At 39.4% G+C, this 16,741-nt stretch overlaps 1 protein-coding gene across 1 annotated transcript in view; it reads right to left on the bottom strand.

Annotated features, from left to right (window-relative positions):
* Positions 1–6,709: 6,709 nt before the first annotated feature.
* Positions 6,710–16,741, bottom strand: part of EEA1 (early endosome antigen 1) — a 73,471-nt gene continuing 63,439 nt past the window's right edge. The window contains exons 24-30 of the mRNA XM_086461867.1: positions 13,334–13,519; positions 12,764–12,895; positions 10,724–10,909; positions 10,183–10,421; positions 8,583–8,703; positions 8,141–8,239; positions 6,710–7,102 (exon numbers count right to left, since the gene is read on the bottom strand). Coding sequence (XP_086317993.1) covers positions 6,980–7,102; positions 8,141–8,239; positions 8,583–8,703; positions 10,183–10,421; positions 10,724–10,909; positions 12,764–12,895; positions 13,334–13,519 — 1,086 coding nt within the window. The 3' untranslated portion in view covers positions 6,710–6,979. The remainder of the gene's footprint in view (positions 7,103–8,140; positions 8,240–8,582; positions 8,704–10,182; positions 10,422–10,723; positions 10,910–12,763; positions 12,896–13,333; positions 13,520–16,741) is intronic.

The following is a 16,741-nucleotide window of genomic DNA, read 5'->3' as shown; positions in this document are numbered from 1 at the left end:
AAAAATAGTCATTATTGCTGCCTCCTCAGGAACATAAAAGTTCTTCTTGCAGCTTCCCACAAGTCTAAGAATCTGGAGCGTTCAGCTTGTTCTTAAATCTGTGGCTTCCGAACAGTTCATTTGTAAAATGACGTATCACCCATTTCAAAAGTAGCTTTGCTGTCTGAAATGGGGCAGGGTAGTTTTGAATGACAGAAGTGATCTATTAGAAGGGTCTTTTTTTTTTTTTTTTTTATTGTCATGAATCATTCCTTTAACAGGTTAGAAAACAAGTATGACATTTCAATAACATTTCATCATAGTTTATACAGAACCGGTTGATGCACGGTGTTATCTTCTCATCCAAATCCACAGCCGCCTTCCAAATCGCAGTTTAGGAATTACAGTGCACGCTGGACTATTCTTTCACAATGTAAGGCACAACTACATGATCACAAATAGTAAACACAAACACTGAAAATAGAACTTAAGAGAATCGAACTTCAATTGAAAAGAAACAAAACCAAAACACACTCATGCAAAAAGATCTATCTACACCTACCGAGATGGTATGATCCAGTTTAAAAGAAGTGCAGTACTCTGTAGGTAAAACTGCAACAGAAGGCTAATATAATACATTACCTCTAAATACTGGGTAAAAACTTAAAACTTTTTCCATTTATATTTTATACAATTATACAGAAATTAAGTTGTATGCGCAACATTCACATCTGCAATAATAAACTGATCATTGAAATTCAGAAAAGAGGCAAACAAGACAATGTAATTTGTGGCACGCACCCATTACAGAGTACCATTCATCAAGTTCACATCTTGAGTACTGAAGAAAAAAAAAAAAGACTAAATTAATGGTACATTTGGTAAATGAGGTTATCTATAGCCAAATGACAAAGCTGCATACAAAATTGTTTTTACCCAGCAGACCGTGATTATGAAAGCTCGTGGTTATGATTTATTTCTTGTCCAGCAGCTGAAGTTTGCAAGATTGAAACTACAGAAGTTAAAAGAACACAACAGAGTTTACAGTAACTTGAAACTATTGGATACTTTCAAACACATGGAAAAAAAAAAAAAAAAAAAGACATTTTTCCTTTTTGGTGATAAACTTTTGCAAATTTGGCATTCACTAACTTTTACATAACATGACAGTGAGCAAACCTTACCAAACTTAGCCTAACGCTTGAATTTCACGCTGAGAGGTAGTTTAAATGAAATCTTATGTAATGGCATCAAATGGTGGGGGGGTTATGATTTTTTTTTTTTGGTGATTTTTTTTTCTTTTCTTACAAAAGTGACAAATCCTATACAAGCAGCATTTTGGACACATTACTATAAAAAGTTCTGGTATTTGCTAACCCAGCGAGACATCCTTTCAAACATCCCTTTTGTGCCAGGAATCAAGCTTTAACGTGATACAACGGAGTACTTTGCCATAAAGCCAACAGCAGGAGCCTGGACCTGCCAGCACCGGCCTGTTGACATGTAACAAGGAACACTCTTTCCCAGCCCTCTTTACCCGAAAAAGGCAGGAAATACAGATGAATGTGTTTTTAGTTTAGGTCATAGGGGGAGGAAAAATTGGAAAACATGCTTACAGGGCTTCTGCTTTCATAGTAACATTGATCCAAAAGGGTTAGCAGGGCTTCAGTGATCTTCAAACGAGCAGATACTCCTGCATCTGCTGCACAGTGAGTGCATAGTATGTGGTGAGCTACAGACAAAAGGCAGTTCGTTAACATTAACTAGTACCTATCCTCTTCATTATCGTGATCTTAAGTGGCACCTAATGTTCTCTCTAAAAATGCAACCCTCCTTTTCAGTGCCCCTAACCCCCCACCCCCCACCCCCAATACCCCTCAAACTGAGTTTCTGTGGTGGGACTTTACTATCTAATTATTGCTGGTTTTGAAAAGTACACCACTTAGTGCTTTTGGAGAGGCTGTGGTTGGACTATAATTTTAAACTTATCCTAGACGGGATGCTGAGGTCAAGACTTCAAAAATTAAGAACTGGACAACTGGCAAGACCCTTGAAAATACACAAAATTCATGTTTTCTCGTTTTATCATCTTAAAATGAAGCTCTACAAAGACAACGTGTGCATGACTACATTTTTTTGTTGTTACATGTGCTCTCAGACGATGATTGCATTTTTGGTACAAAGGAATTATGAGTGCAATTCTCCTTACATAGCAAGGGGCCAAATGTAATACAGTGAAAAGTCCAGCTGAAGATAAACCTGCTGTCCATTGATTACAGCTAACACATGCAGCACAAATTATGCCATTCCACTTACTGTAGATTATATTCAGTTAGACAGCAAAAAGTGCATAGTGCAAATGACAGTGTTGTTTCATAGTCCTCCAAGAATATCAGAGTTGGAGGGGTGGTACCTGGAGGAGTGATTTACCAGTTCCAACATACTCAAACCACGGTATCATTCTTCTTGACAGAGTTTATATTCTCTTGGAACCTAAGCTGCAGCAGTTTTCTCCCTGCCACTGAGTACAGGTCATAAATTTTTTAAGTTTTGTAACAAGCATCTGTTCCCACTTTGCGTTTTAACTGACATTTTATAATCCAGAAAAGTACTTGAGTTTTCCAGGTCCTTTCTTTCGGAATGCCACTTCTCTTATATCTAGCACAAGAGACTCAATCGTTCTTGCTAATGTAATACAAACACAGCAAGGTTACTTCATGTCTCTGCTCCCAAATCCTTTCTGGCCTCACTAAGAAAGCTTTTCCAGTGAGGATTCACAAATAAACCTAATCATCCCAAAACTAACAAAAATAGTTATTTGTTGTTTTTGTGTACCTAGTGCTCCACACTCCATGGCAACTTGGTTACTCGATACCTTCCAAAAACAGAGGAAAAAAACCAAACTATACCCTAGAGCCTTGGACTCTTGTGTCAGAGAGTGAAGCCAGCTGAAAAATGAGATCCCTCGAAACCTCTTGCCTCTGTTGGAAGCTGCAGCAGAAAATTCCTTTTGTCTCTTCACCTGATGAAAGCAAGTTTTCCTACTGTGACTCATTAATTTTATCCTCCTTGTTCAACCTTTGCAGAAAGGGGAAGATTACTGGAGGGAAGGAATACATGGGGAGAAGTAGTAACAGGGAAGCACAGCCAGCTAAGATCAAAAGCCTGCTGCTGACCTCTGCAACGCTACCTGCCTCCAGAAGGGGCGCAGGACGGAGTTATGAAGTATGTGTTGCTGGCACGAGGCTGGAGTAGAACAGTAGGATTTGGCATTTCGGAGGCAACAACCCAAGGGATTGTGGCTGTTTGACTGCGAAGAGAGGTGATGTCTCCAGGAAGTTAAAGAACCTCTCCCCACCCTTAACAAGACTATCCTTCACGCTCTTCCAATCACCTCCGCAGCTTGTCTCAGCCCACGTAGCAGCTGGTCTCTCATATTTTGCTCCCCCAGCAATTCCGAATGCGGAAGGAGTGTCCTGCAGAGGGGACAGTTTCAGGAACAAAACCCACACTTCACTGTCCCATTCCTGATGTCACAGTAATAGCTAGTAATCAAAGGCAGCTTGAGGATCCAACACACCTGGTTCGAGCGCCGGTTTTACCGTTACTTCCACCTCTTGCTCTATAACGGCTTCTCCTCAGTGAATCAGAGCAACCTGGTTCTTGCTCGAGGCTGCTGAAACACATCACTGTGCATCCTCCAGTTCCAAGGCTCTAGTCTCTTGTGCCATTTTATTAGTTTTTCCCCTCTGCCCCTGTGTTTGCAGTCTGAAAAATCAGTGCATTAAACTATTTTGTCTGGAATCCTTTAACTCAGCATGGTAGAAGGCTTTTTACTAGGTTTTCCTATTATTCATATTTTAAAGCAGTGCAACAAAACCCCCACATTCCTACTGAAACACGCCCATCAAAACAGTCAGAGTCTGCAAGCAGATTTATAAATACAAAGCTTTTCACCTTCCAGTTTCCCTTACTATGTATCTCATAGGTCATTTTACTGAGTGTGAGCACAACTTCCAACCTGGTGGTGCAGCCAAGAGCATTACAGGGCCTAGTGTATCATCAACTTGTCAACAAATACAGACCAGCACTAAATCATAAGCACAAAAGGAGCATAAGATTTAGCAATGGAGTCGCATATTTACTCCAGTGAAAAGCTGTAGAAATCCTGATGTATTGCTGCAGACTCAAAGCTCAAGCATGAAGGCTTCTACCCCACGACAGCTCGTCCAGATTTTAACAATCTCCCTTTCTACAAATGTGTATTTGAAAAGCATTTCCATCCTCTTGAAAAGCTGGTCATACAAACTGGTCAACAAAAAAAACCCTTCAGAAATAGAGCTGGTTTTGCCCCTGAAGTGAAGGGGTTCCAGACCAAGGTCTGATCTGTGGTCAACCAACCACACTGCTTCAGTGGCCAGCTGAGTGAGGTGACTGTGCTTGTCTTTACACAAACGCATCCCAAAAGGCTGAATTATGAACAACCCTAGTAGAGCTTCTACCACTTCCTCTTTACTGCAGAGCTCTCATCTCAGCTTCCTCGCGTGACCATTCAAAAGCAAAATGCCTGAACACAATGGGCCTTAACCACTTTCCTAGCTCCCCCTGAAAGACCTCCATCTTCCTCTGACTCACGTGCTTTTGTTCCTGAGCAGCCGCAGGAAGCTTCTCTCTTGCCTCTCAAATTCCCTTCTGGTCCACACGGCTGTCCTTCGCCCTGAGAGCAGTACAAGGCTCTGCCTGGTGCAGCACAGGGCACAGCGCATCTAGGCTGGAGCACGACTGCCACATCTTTACCTTTCCCACATTTCTGAAGTCACGTGTCAAAGAAAGGCTCGAAAGCAAACTCTTCAGATTCTCTCAATAAATAAGTAGAAAAAAAATTCCCAGAGGAAGAGATTCTGTTCATATTTCCCATTCAAAAGATTCTTATGCCAAACAGTTACACTGATGAGAAGAAACAGCAAGTCCAGAGGCTCTGTTCATATGGAATCATTGCAGCAGTTGTTTCTTTTGAGCAAGCAACTCTCGAGGCTGAACCAGAAAAGCAGGTCAGTATTTCACATAAGCCATGGTTGTATCCCAAACCCTTTTACAGTGAGGAGAACCAGTTACACAATTCAGCTGGCTTTTGGGAAATAAGATTTTAATTTTAAGAAAACTCCTTGAGGAAGACTCCTTGAGGCTGCAAATGTAGAACTAGACAGGCAAGCTATGAAGGGATATGAGAGATATAGACCACTACTTCTGGAGAAGAGGGATTAAGAAGTTTTTTTCACTTGAGCGTTAATCAGGACTAGACATTTTTCATAAAAGAGACTCTTCTTCATTCACATATAGGGCTGACAATAGATAAGAACAAACAAACCCGCCTAATGATGGCTAAGCTTCCATCATTGTGACAGGATTTGATTCCTTACCTCAGGCAAGAAGCAGAGAAATTCAGGACACAGTGCTTTTGTCTGAACAGATGGCAAAATTTTGTAAGACATAGAAGGGCTTGGGATGGGGGGAATTTATTAGGGTATTTAAGACAAAGGGTTCCTAAATATTAGAAGGCATAACCCCCGCTTGGAAGAAATAACCGTAACTGTTTCGAAATACCAGGTACAAAGGGAAGACAAGTAGATATAGACAAGAAGGCAAGAATGAACAGGTATAAATAAAAATCACAACAAAGAAGAAGTTTGGAGCCTACATGAACTCTATAAGAAACCCCTGCTGCAAGTACAGAAAACAAAATAGGAATAAATATCTAAAGACACATATTGGCCTCTTATTTAGAGCTGTTTGGCTTATAACTAAGCCAGTAGCAGGAGATTCACACCACCACTCTAAGCAGACTAAATCACGTAACTAACATAACACTTAAGGCCCCCTGGTAATGGGGGTCAGATGGAGTAATGGAAAACAGAGGTTTGTCAGGTGTAGCAGAAGTTCAGCTTCTTTCACCAAAAGCTGAGGGAAGGGACAGAAGAAAAGGTCAGATAAACTGCAGCAGTTTTTCTTAGTAGGATACCCACAGAAGGTCTGGGTATCCCTTAGAACCACAAGGACTTCTCAGGGCTTCCAGGGTATGGGCAGTGGGAGAGATGCACTACAGGCTGCTACCAAGTGTCATTTGTTTGCTTTCTAAAGCCCACACATAAGGGTTTCTGGAATATTAAAATCCATCAACCAAATATGTAAAAGTGAAATCAATCAATACTGGATGGAATATTGTAACGTATCATATAATATTCCTACAAGGGTGGCTAAACTTTATCTCATCGTTTGTTCACACAATCTCTCCCAGACAGACACACGCACGCACACACAAACTATGCAATACAGTATGTGTAAAGATGTTCCCATATCCAAGCACTGTAGTTGGATAAGGACTTGGGTGCTGATACTACAACTTCTAAGTGGGCAAATAAAAACTGAGTTGGAGTCGAGTCCAGCCGTTACCCTCACTGTGGAGTTCAACTTTAGAGAGAAAAGTCCAAGAAACAGACAGATAGAAAGAAAACAAAATCACAAGGGGTTATGAAGAACATCAGATATGCAATCAAATGCAACAATTACTTATGCTTTTACACCAACATTTGATACATAAAATCCTCACAAGTTTTTGCATCTTCCTTTTTCTTTGAAGGAAACAAGAATAAACTGCAATATCACATAAACGCTGTTTCTCTTGAACAAAAAAATAAAAGATAAAAAAATACATTGTTACTCCTCTGTTTAAACTTTATTTACAAATAAGTGGGTATTTCTAATCTAGACATAGAAGCTCTTTCCAGGATAAATGGCAATAAGCTATGGATGATCTGAGCCCATGTCTCACAAAAAATACAATAGTTTTACTTGGTATCAATAAACATTTTAAAATATACTAATTTTTGCCAAGTGTTACAATCATTGTCCGAACTGAACAGTAGTCTGAGTGCTGAACGAAGTGCAACAACAGAAATTATAGATTTTAGTGTAACATTTCTTTGTCACTCACAACAGCCAGTTATCCTTGCAAGTCATTAAAGCAAGTATCACAGACTCGGACAGGTTTCTTAGAAGAAGGAGTTAAGGCATTCTTTGCTGAGCACTCGGCACAAAAGATATTTCCACACTGTCTACAGTGATGCTGTGAAAGAGAAGAAACATTGCTGAACATCAATGACAGGGCATAGATCACTAATAGAGATCACTATCATGTCAAGTCAACTCTCGTGTTTCAGAAGGTAGTCTGAATTTTTAAATAGCAGTTACATGGCACACACAAAAGCATAGCAGTAAAACCTTTCTAAAGGGTATAGGAGTAAAATATTCAGAAGTGCTTCACCGAGTTTGGAGACTATACCAGTTGCAGAAATGAACTGGTTGAAGTTCATCCTCCTCTTGAACTTGTTCTGGTCACATAAAGTATGTTCTTCTTACATGTAACTACCTGCTTTCACATTGAGAAGTACCCTTGAATCAAAGGATCCAGCAACCCTTGTTCCAAGAATACCTAAAGAACATCACTGAAATACTGCAGGACAGAGAGAGCCACCTAAGACCAAGTCAGGAAGCACTGCAAAATGAACGTCATGAATATCCCTTGCCTACTTCATTGCCAAGTCACTTGTTGGAGGGATGGACACCTCTGGATGAAGGGCGGACCCTGCCCATTGAGGCATGCTAACGTCTTAGCTGACCACAGCTGTTTTTACAAAGGTCTGACTGCAGACCTAAAACACATCCAGTTGTTTCTTCTGTTCCATGTCTAGTTAGTGTTTAGAAATATACAGTTACAAAGCACCAGATCACGCTGATGCCTCATATTTTCACATATATCTAATTTCAGCGAATTTACATTCCTTTTATACCTCTAAGTCCAGTTCAGACTGGTTATAAATAAGTTTACTGTAAATATGCTTACAGCAGTGTAATTTTGCTTGCTTACTTAGGGGACTGAACTATTTTAACACTGTTCATAAACTGATGCTGCTAAAATGGCAAGAGAATCATGAATAAAGTAAGCTCCATAAGCTTTATTTTTTAAGGCACTGCAAGCAACTGCATTCTAAGATGTCCTCAGTATCACAGCACTATGAAGGCCATTTTCTGAAGTTTGCATCCAAGAGTTTGAAAACAATAGAAAAAGAAAAGCCCCCACAGACACACAGTAAAACACACCTACCCTTCTGACTGTCACTGAAAAGCCTTTTCCACAGGCCATACAATTCTGTACCTCATTGTCTTCTGCCCACTTCCTGTTGAGAGCTTGGGTGTGTTTGATCTATATAGAAGATATTAAAAAAGCAGCGTTTCTTTAAAATGCATGTCTAATTCCTACTCATCTCCTCTATTTTCACTGCACACACTACCCAGTGTGGTATAAAAGCACCAACTCTGCCACAGACTGAGACCTTATATTTGTTCAGAGAGAAAATCTTCCAAGTTTTAAAACCATAAGCAGATTTAAGAACCCACAGATAGCAATATGGCCCTTGTACACCACAAGCATAACATCTTAATCACTCTGGAAAGGTAACCCACCACCACTCTGACACAAACTTGGAATTCTCATAAGTTCCCACACAGAGAATCAACAGGTTTAATTGCTTCAAACCAAATTATACCTGTAATGACTGGTTTTCTCTGCCAAGTTCCTGCATCGCAGCAGTAGTGTTGTCCAGCTTTTTCTTCATTTCTACAAGTTTGGCTTGAAGCTTTTCAATTTCTCCCTCACTTTTTATACACCTGAGGAAAAATAGTAAATAGCCAGCTCAAAGCATGTAAGGCAATGTACACTGCCTCCTTTGGGCAGGTTGTAACATCTGAGAAGTTACTCTCAAAAAATCCAGCCAAAAATATCCTTGATGTTTAAAGTTCTTGGATGCCTTGACTGGAAAAATGTTCTGTTGTAACAACCAGCATAAGATTGTCTGGCATTGCTCCCGAATATCTGTGCCTTATTAATACCTGGAGTTACTCCGAAAACCAGGGACAGTACCGAATGCAGTCCACCAACAGCAAGCCCTGATAAGCACCCTTCTGCAACTGGACACTATCACAGACCAGCTGCAGCAGATCAGGTCAGACAACGGAGCAGAAAATAAACCTTTTTCTTTTAGCGAGGCCACCTCCCATCAGCAGAAATTCAATTAACTGCTGAAAGCCAAATTTCAAAGGGTGTTTTTCTGCCAAGCTCTAAACGGCTACTGGATGAGTTCAGCACAGTACGGCAAGGGATTGCCAAAGGAAGAGGATCTCACTTGAATTGACGCCATCCTTTCCCAAGGTCTACTGCTCAAAAACCAAATCAAGCAAGCTTGACAGTATCAAAAAAAAAAAAAAAAAGTTTTCCACTCTGCCTTCACCAGATGTGTCAGGAAGTAAGGACGAAGAAAGTTTCCTGTCTCACAGGTTTTTCTTCTACCCTTGTAATCGCTGCTTTTGAGTAACTCCCACTGCCTTGCATGCCTCCTGCTGCCTGAAGGAAAGGCGCTCACTTACCTAAGATTTAAATGTAGAGACAACAGCAGAACTGGAGAAAAAACTGCAGGTTTTCAGCAGGAAGAAAATGCCTCCTGTGTGAACCTTAGCCTATCTGATCCAACCATATGTTCAATCTCTTCAATCTCACATTGAGCAGCGGGCATACCATGAACTCCCTAAGCAAATTCTATGTTACTGGAGGCACTAAGGAGTCTCTCTTCCAGGCTTCTGGATGACTAGTGCATCTATTCTGACTGAGCCTAGGCAGGGGAGCCTCGGAGTGATGGAGAAAAACAGTTAACTCTGGTAAGAGAAGCCCCCTCTGCCAGGCCTTGCAAGGTTCACACAACAGATGAGATGAGAAGCCACAGCCTACACACCTCGAAGTTCAGAGGAGCCCAATGGATTTCGAAGGCTCTTACAGATGGACACAAACCTTTGAGCACAAGCACACAGCTGTGGCTTTGGTGGTAAGCAAGGTCCTGATAAGCCTGCCTGATTTTCTACAATACGGTCACCCTGTCAAAGCGCACAGCTTGTTCTCAACGCCCCTTGCTGTGCTTTGGCAGGGACGACAGAGGGTTGCACTCTGTAAACTGCACCCACAGCCCACAGACTAGGAACAAACACGGATTTAAATAAAGCACGCATAGAGAAACCCGAATCAACCGAAGCAAGTTTTCAGTGTGAGGCTATCCGTTTCCGAAACTACACTTCCACATTGTCCTGACCACAGCTTACCTCTCCAGCAATGCTCTTCTCTCATCCTGATTGTTCTGCACTGTTGCTTCCAAGACAGCAATGTCCCCACGTAAATCGTCCGTCTGCTTCTCCAGCTCGCTCACTCGCCTCTGACTGCTTTGCCACTCTTTCTTCATGGTAGCCAGGTTTTCATTCAGAGCTGTGACCTGCATGGTGAGCTTGGTCTCCTTTTCCTCATGTTTCCGGTTTTCTTCTTCTTTCTCTTTTTTCTCTGTGTGCTACAAAAACAACGGAAGAATGAAAACCAACCTTCCAAGTATTCGTTTCCTACTCCCTACATTTAATTAAGGCAAAGACTCTTACTGTACTGGAATCACTACTTTTAATCAACAAACTCTACGAGACAAGGCTATCATTCCACTGAATTTTCCTACACCATTAAACGCCTCAAAGATTTCTGACCTTGTCATTTAAAAATTCATGTAATGCAAACTTGAAGTCAACTCTGCTTCCTCTCTGTCTCTGAAAGAACCCAAAGGCATGTTCACGAAACAAGTCTTGTACTCTGTAACATACTAACCAGTTTAGCTTCAATTTCAGCACATTCTTTCTTCAGCTCCTCTTCTCTCTTTTTCAGCTGATCTTTGACAGCTTGATGGGTTTTTTTCTCCTGTTCCAGAGCTGAATTCATATTATCTATTTTGCCTTGCAGCTCTAATTTCTGTTGAATCAATAGCTGTTTTGCATCCTTGAGATTTGCCACCTCCTGTTAGGATACAGAACTCAAAGTTAAAAGTAGCAACATTGAAAGTGTAAATGATTTAAATTCAAAACTACTGTCATTCTTTCCAAGGAGAGTCTTGCAAGTAATAATTTTTAGGTTTATCACTGGAAGAAAGGATGATTTTATAGCACAAAGTATCAGTGATTTTCATGACCAAAGATTTTAAACTTATACCTACATTATGAACAACATTCAATTTTTAAAATAAATTTAATGTATGTTTCTATCAAAGTAGTGGAAGCTCTGTTGGATTGTCTTCTACAGTTCTTTGAAAAGATATGTCCATTTTCATTTTCTAGAGTCTGTTCTAAAATTTACTTCACACATTGTTCTTTGGTTGCAAAAATTAGGTTAAAAGCATTGTAATGACAATGTAAAAACCAAATACTGATGGTAGAAGGCTAGTTTCTGTTAGTCTTATATGTATAAATAATTACCCCATGTTTTAAGCAAGTAGGATGATACATTTGGTTTTAAATATTAGTTTCACTTGCACACTTTTGCAATAAAAAGATAAAAAATCCTGAAATAGAATAGTTAATTAAATTTATAAGAATAATTTTCCTTAAAATTACACAGCCAAGCGTGCAGGTACTAACAGACTAATAGGGGTTGCCAGTTTTCCATAAATCAAAGTTCATGTCACAAATTAAAACCAAACCAAAGACAGCGAGAGAACGTATCCTGAGGACAAAGGGAGGCCCTATAGATGCATATCTATCCATTCCTTGGTAGGAAATAGGAAACAGAGTATAAGTCTTTACGAGACAATTCCTGGTTTAATTCACTTGTAGGGAGAGCGAGAGACAAGTACAAGCTGCCATTGGTGTGCACACATTTTATATATATATCTTTACAAATTTTCTACTTTAGAATAGAGATTTTAGGAATGACAAGAATTGTAATAACCTTTCCACAAAATCCAAGAGAGTACTGGGCACGGACTGCTTGGCAGAAACAAAGTACAGACTTCTACCTAAAAATAAGGGACCATTTTATAAACACTGGAGAACAAAAGAACATCTGAAACTCCTAAAATACCAGGTTACTCTTTTTATTATCATATAGGAACTGTACCTTCATTTATACTTGTGAAGCAACTAAAACCCTGTATGCTGAACAGATGCAAATATAACTACTAATAGTATAATATGCAAAACACAAACTACAGCCTTTTAGGAGTGTTTGTTTCTACAGAGACTAAAAAATTAAATAGACAGAATGTGGCAAGAAATAATTTGCTTTACTAAACACTAAAAATTATTTAATTAAAGCCTCCAAACTTTTACCCTTTAGAGAGCTCATTTGATTGTTATGATTTTGGAAGAGAGTTCATCTTTTACGAGGCCCCTGACATTGTTTCTTCCCTGACTGTGACTTTTAAAGACATTTTAAGAAACCACAGCACATCAAGGGAGTTTCAGCTCTACCACATATCCTTGAGAAGCACCAGATATGCCTAGAACATCTGGGAAACTTCACATTCATGTCACTTTTGGACATCTTTCCTGCACTTCAGAACAGCCAATCTATTGTGATTGTGAATCTACAGCGGAATAGAAGAAAGGCCAGGACATGCAACATATTTTGAAGCTAAGAGAAGTTATGTGGTCCACCTGGCCAAGAATGCTGGGTAGCGGTGCTCCAGGATTATCACTAACAAAGTCAGCAATGCTCAGGAACCTCAACAAAATCTGTTCTCTGGTTCCCTTACCTGTAATACTGAAATTTACAGCAACCATCTTTGCAAAGCCATTCCAGATAACATCTACTGAGTAGACATATATTTCTTATCAGATAACCAACCACATGATGACTCAGTTTGTCTCAATATACCTTCTCAAATTCTTGCTTGCAGGCTCTAAGCTCTTCACTCAGCTTGGCACTTTCTTTTTCAAGTCTACTCCTTATTTCCTGGAGCTCTGTTGTTTTACATTTTTCATTAGCCAAGTCTTTTTCTTTCAAAATCTTGAGGAGAAACAAAAAATGCTAGAAAAGTTACTACTTCCAAGTTCACAACATAAACAAAAAACAATCAAACAAAAAAACATCCAGGGCCCAAAACCTACTTGGAGGCTTTGTAATTAAGGGGAAACAACAGCCACATATCTCTAACCACAGATCTTAGAGCAAACAATTAGCAGCATGTTTGCAGTTTGGGATTTAAAACTAATAAAGTTTTCGCACCTGTCCAGCCACTTAGAACAAATTAACAGCCTATTTTGAACGAAATTCACTTCAACTGTCTGTCAAAAGTCTTTGCACCACAGGTTCTGTAAAACTGCCACTGCCAGGCACTACAACAGTGCTACGCCCTCAAAATACCCCATTTAGAGAGGTAACAGAAATTAACAGACGGTGGGTGGATGTGTCTGTGAGAAGATTTCAAAAGATGGAAGCATTTACCCTGTCATTCTGAAGATCCTGTAACATTTTGGTCTTCTCACCCAGCTGCTGCTCCTTCTTTGATGCATCCTGCTCCAGTGTAGACTTTGCCTTCTTCAGTTCCTGAATCTGCTGATTATTGCTAGCAATTCGATTTCTGCTGGAAACTAATTCTTCTTGAGCTAGAACAAGTTTTTCTTCTGTGGACTAATTACAAAGAGAGTTCTGCAAATTATCTGGCAGTACAAGAGCTTTAGATTCTCAACAGTCACTTAAACATTTTCCACATGGAAAAATTGTTATCTAGCGTGCAACATTTAGCCTCAAATGTTGACAAAGCATAGTTACAGAAACTTCTAGGTTACGAGGTTACACTAAGGAAAAAGAAACTACCCCAGTACCATTTCCAGCAGCAATAACTTACTGTACATATTCCAGCTTGCATCCCTCCACAGAGAAAATGTGAAAACACACCAAAGGGCAGAGAGTGAAAGGTGACTGATGAAAAGACAATGAACTTGAATTTGCTCACACAAATTTATTTTAATGTCTGGGCAAATCAACTGCTCTGTAACTCTAGGCACTGTTACTTAAGAGGCAGTGAAGCTATACTGTGAAGATTTCAGAAGTCATTCAATGCTATTTTTTACCAATGACTTAACAAAGCTAGGACAATTGTAAATTTTTTTCAAATCCTGACGTGAAATGTGCAAGCTAAAATGCTAATATCAGGACAAAACACTTCATGGTCTCAGTTGCATCAGCATTTTAAAGACAAAATTTAAACTTCCATTCAAAATCTGATACAGAATATATTTTAATTTGCTTCCAACTCTCCCCATTACCTAGAAAAAGAACCTGGATTTATTTCCCTACAACAGGTCACAAAAACCCAAGAAACAACTTAAAACTTGCACCTCAGGCTCATTCTATTTGCTCACAGCAAAGCCAAACTTCGGGGTTCTTCTTGAGATAGTATTCTGGAGGTTATTTTTTTTTTTTAAAAAGCCTTCAGCTTAGGCAAGGACCAGCTCCACTTAGAAACATGTTACTTCACCAATGAGAAAGAAAAATACCAAACTCATCCTCCACTCCTCCAAAATACTTGTATTTTACAGAAATTTTTGACACCAAGATACAGAATGTGAGGTGCGGAGATTTATTAATAGTAGTAAGTTTATTATCTTCAGTGTATCAGTAAGGATTTAAATTCTTTCAAGATAAACTTAACTCTTTTTGAATCTCTTTCTTAAATCTGAATCAAACCTCTTTTTGAAGGGTAATGATTTTAAAAGGAACAATAAGCACAACTTTGCCTTCACTTAATTATACACATGCTTTAGCCACTCCAGTGTTGATTTAAAAACAGATTGATTTCTGATGCCTCCTAACCTTTCCTTGTAATGTCTAAAGTATTTTGCCTGTAGAGTCAGACTTAGTTCGAAACACCAGTGATGGAACACTGCTGATTCAGTAGCATTTTCAACAACACCAGCGGATCTTAAAAAGCTCACACTGCCTTTTAAAATTAATTTGCAGACAGTTTATTTTATTTGCTTTCTGAGCTATTTACTACTCAATGCTTTGCAAGGTGCTAACTCAGATTTTAAGCAGAATAGGAGGCGGTTTTGCAATTTCAAGCTTACAGCAGGGTAGGTCTTTCAGAAAGCAAAATTATGCCTCTCTGCTCCACTGTGGGCAACGGAGTACCATATTTTCCTAACAATGAGAAAGGATGGGAAGAGTAGCATCACGATATATCTTCATAGGAAAATCCAATAGTCTCTGCAGTTTTAGAAAGAAACATAATGAAGCCACAGCTTTTATTCAAACTCATTTCCAGGAGAAGAAATGTGGTTACATCCAATTTGTTAGCAGGGGATGATGAAATTTGATGAAGTGAATAGTGACACCCAAAGTAAAAGCCTCACACAGGGGATACTCCTCTCTCAAAACCCACCCAAAGTGAAAAGGTTATCTCATTGTGTCTATACCGAGGCTAAGACAATGTAAATATTCTTATAAGGGGAGTCAGTATTCAGCCTACTCTGCACTGTATTATGCACGAACATTTTGATAATTCAGTAGCTTGTAATATAAGGGAATTTTGCGTACCATTTAGCATACTATAGCTTACATATATAAGTGCCTCTTAATTGTGCTGTGATTAATAATGATGCTACCTACCTTAACTGGGAAACCATTCAATATCATTTCAACAGTAAATCAACCTTCTACCTATTTATGCCTTTCTTTCTGCTTTGCTCAAAAGTCCCTCACAGTATCCTTTGGAAATGAGCAAAAATCTTCTGGCACACAGTTAAACATTCCACTTGTTATCCTTGCTCCTGGCCCGGTCTCCACAGAGACTGTAATTCAGCCTGATTCTTTTGGACTACTGAGGAGGTCACATCTTTAACATAAAATCACTTCTCAAAACAACTGATGCCATTTACTTTATTTAATTCCCATTCAGTTTTGTCAGCGCTTCCAGAATATGATAGGTGTTCTCCCAGCAGGATACCCTCAGTCATAAAATTGCTTTTTAGTATGACAGACAAAACTGAATGCAAGGAAAAGGTACAGAACAAAAGATGCCAACCTGTACTTATTTTTGTAAATAAAAACACATGCTAGGATGACTGGTACAGAGATTAAATAAATAAAAATATAAGAAGCTGTCACAGTCTTGGCTCTTGCAGTGCAAATAATAGTTCCAACAGCAGTACTGGTCCTAGCTGGGTGGTAGGACCTGGATTCATTCCACCTAAGGGAGATGCACAAATGAGCATTTCAGTCTGTGTGTTCCCTGACCCCAGTCCACAAGGAGACACATGAGATTACTCACAGATGCTAACCTGATCTCTCTTCACTTCCTGAGAAAAAGGGTTAGGCTGACTGTAGGCAACTTGGGCTCCTGACTTACAGACCTGAGGTTTGGCAGCGTGAATATTGTCCCAGAACGTCCACTGAAGACACACTGACAGCGACGCCGATATTGGCGGCAAAGAAACATTCTTTTGAGAACACAGAGGAAACCAGGACTGACTCAAAAAGTACAAATGCCAAGATTGAAGGATCCTTGGCAGAGCTCAGGAGAACGGGATTCACACAAAGAATGTTTGCACTAACTCAAAACCAAGGCAAAAATAACAGGTCTGCATTTTTATTAACTCTTCTAGATAAAAAATTCCTTTTCCACAAAATAATTAAGTATTTTTTGGGTGTGTATACAAAAAATATTTATATATTATATAGACACATATATATATTTGTATATATGTGTGTATATAGACATAGGCAAAATATATTTAGTGGGGTTTTTACGATCTATATTCTTTTTTAACAAAAAAATATAGCTTTTACAAGCACCCAAACCCTCCCCAATGCCTTTTTCCAGTCGCAGAGACAAAAACGTACGAATGTAGT

This window comes from Leptosomus discolor, chromosome 1, assembly GCF_034619465.1.
Source record: "Leptosomus discolor isolate bLepDis1 chromosome 1, bLepDis1.hap2, whole genome shotgun sequence".
Classification (NCBI taxonomy): Eukaryota; Metazoa; Chordata; class Aves; order Leptosomiformes; family Leptosomidae; genus Leptosomus; species Leptosomus discolor.
This window is presented reverse-complemented; position numbering and strand designations above follow the sequence as displayed.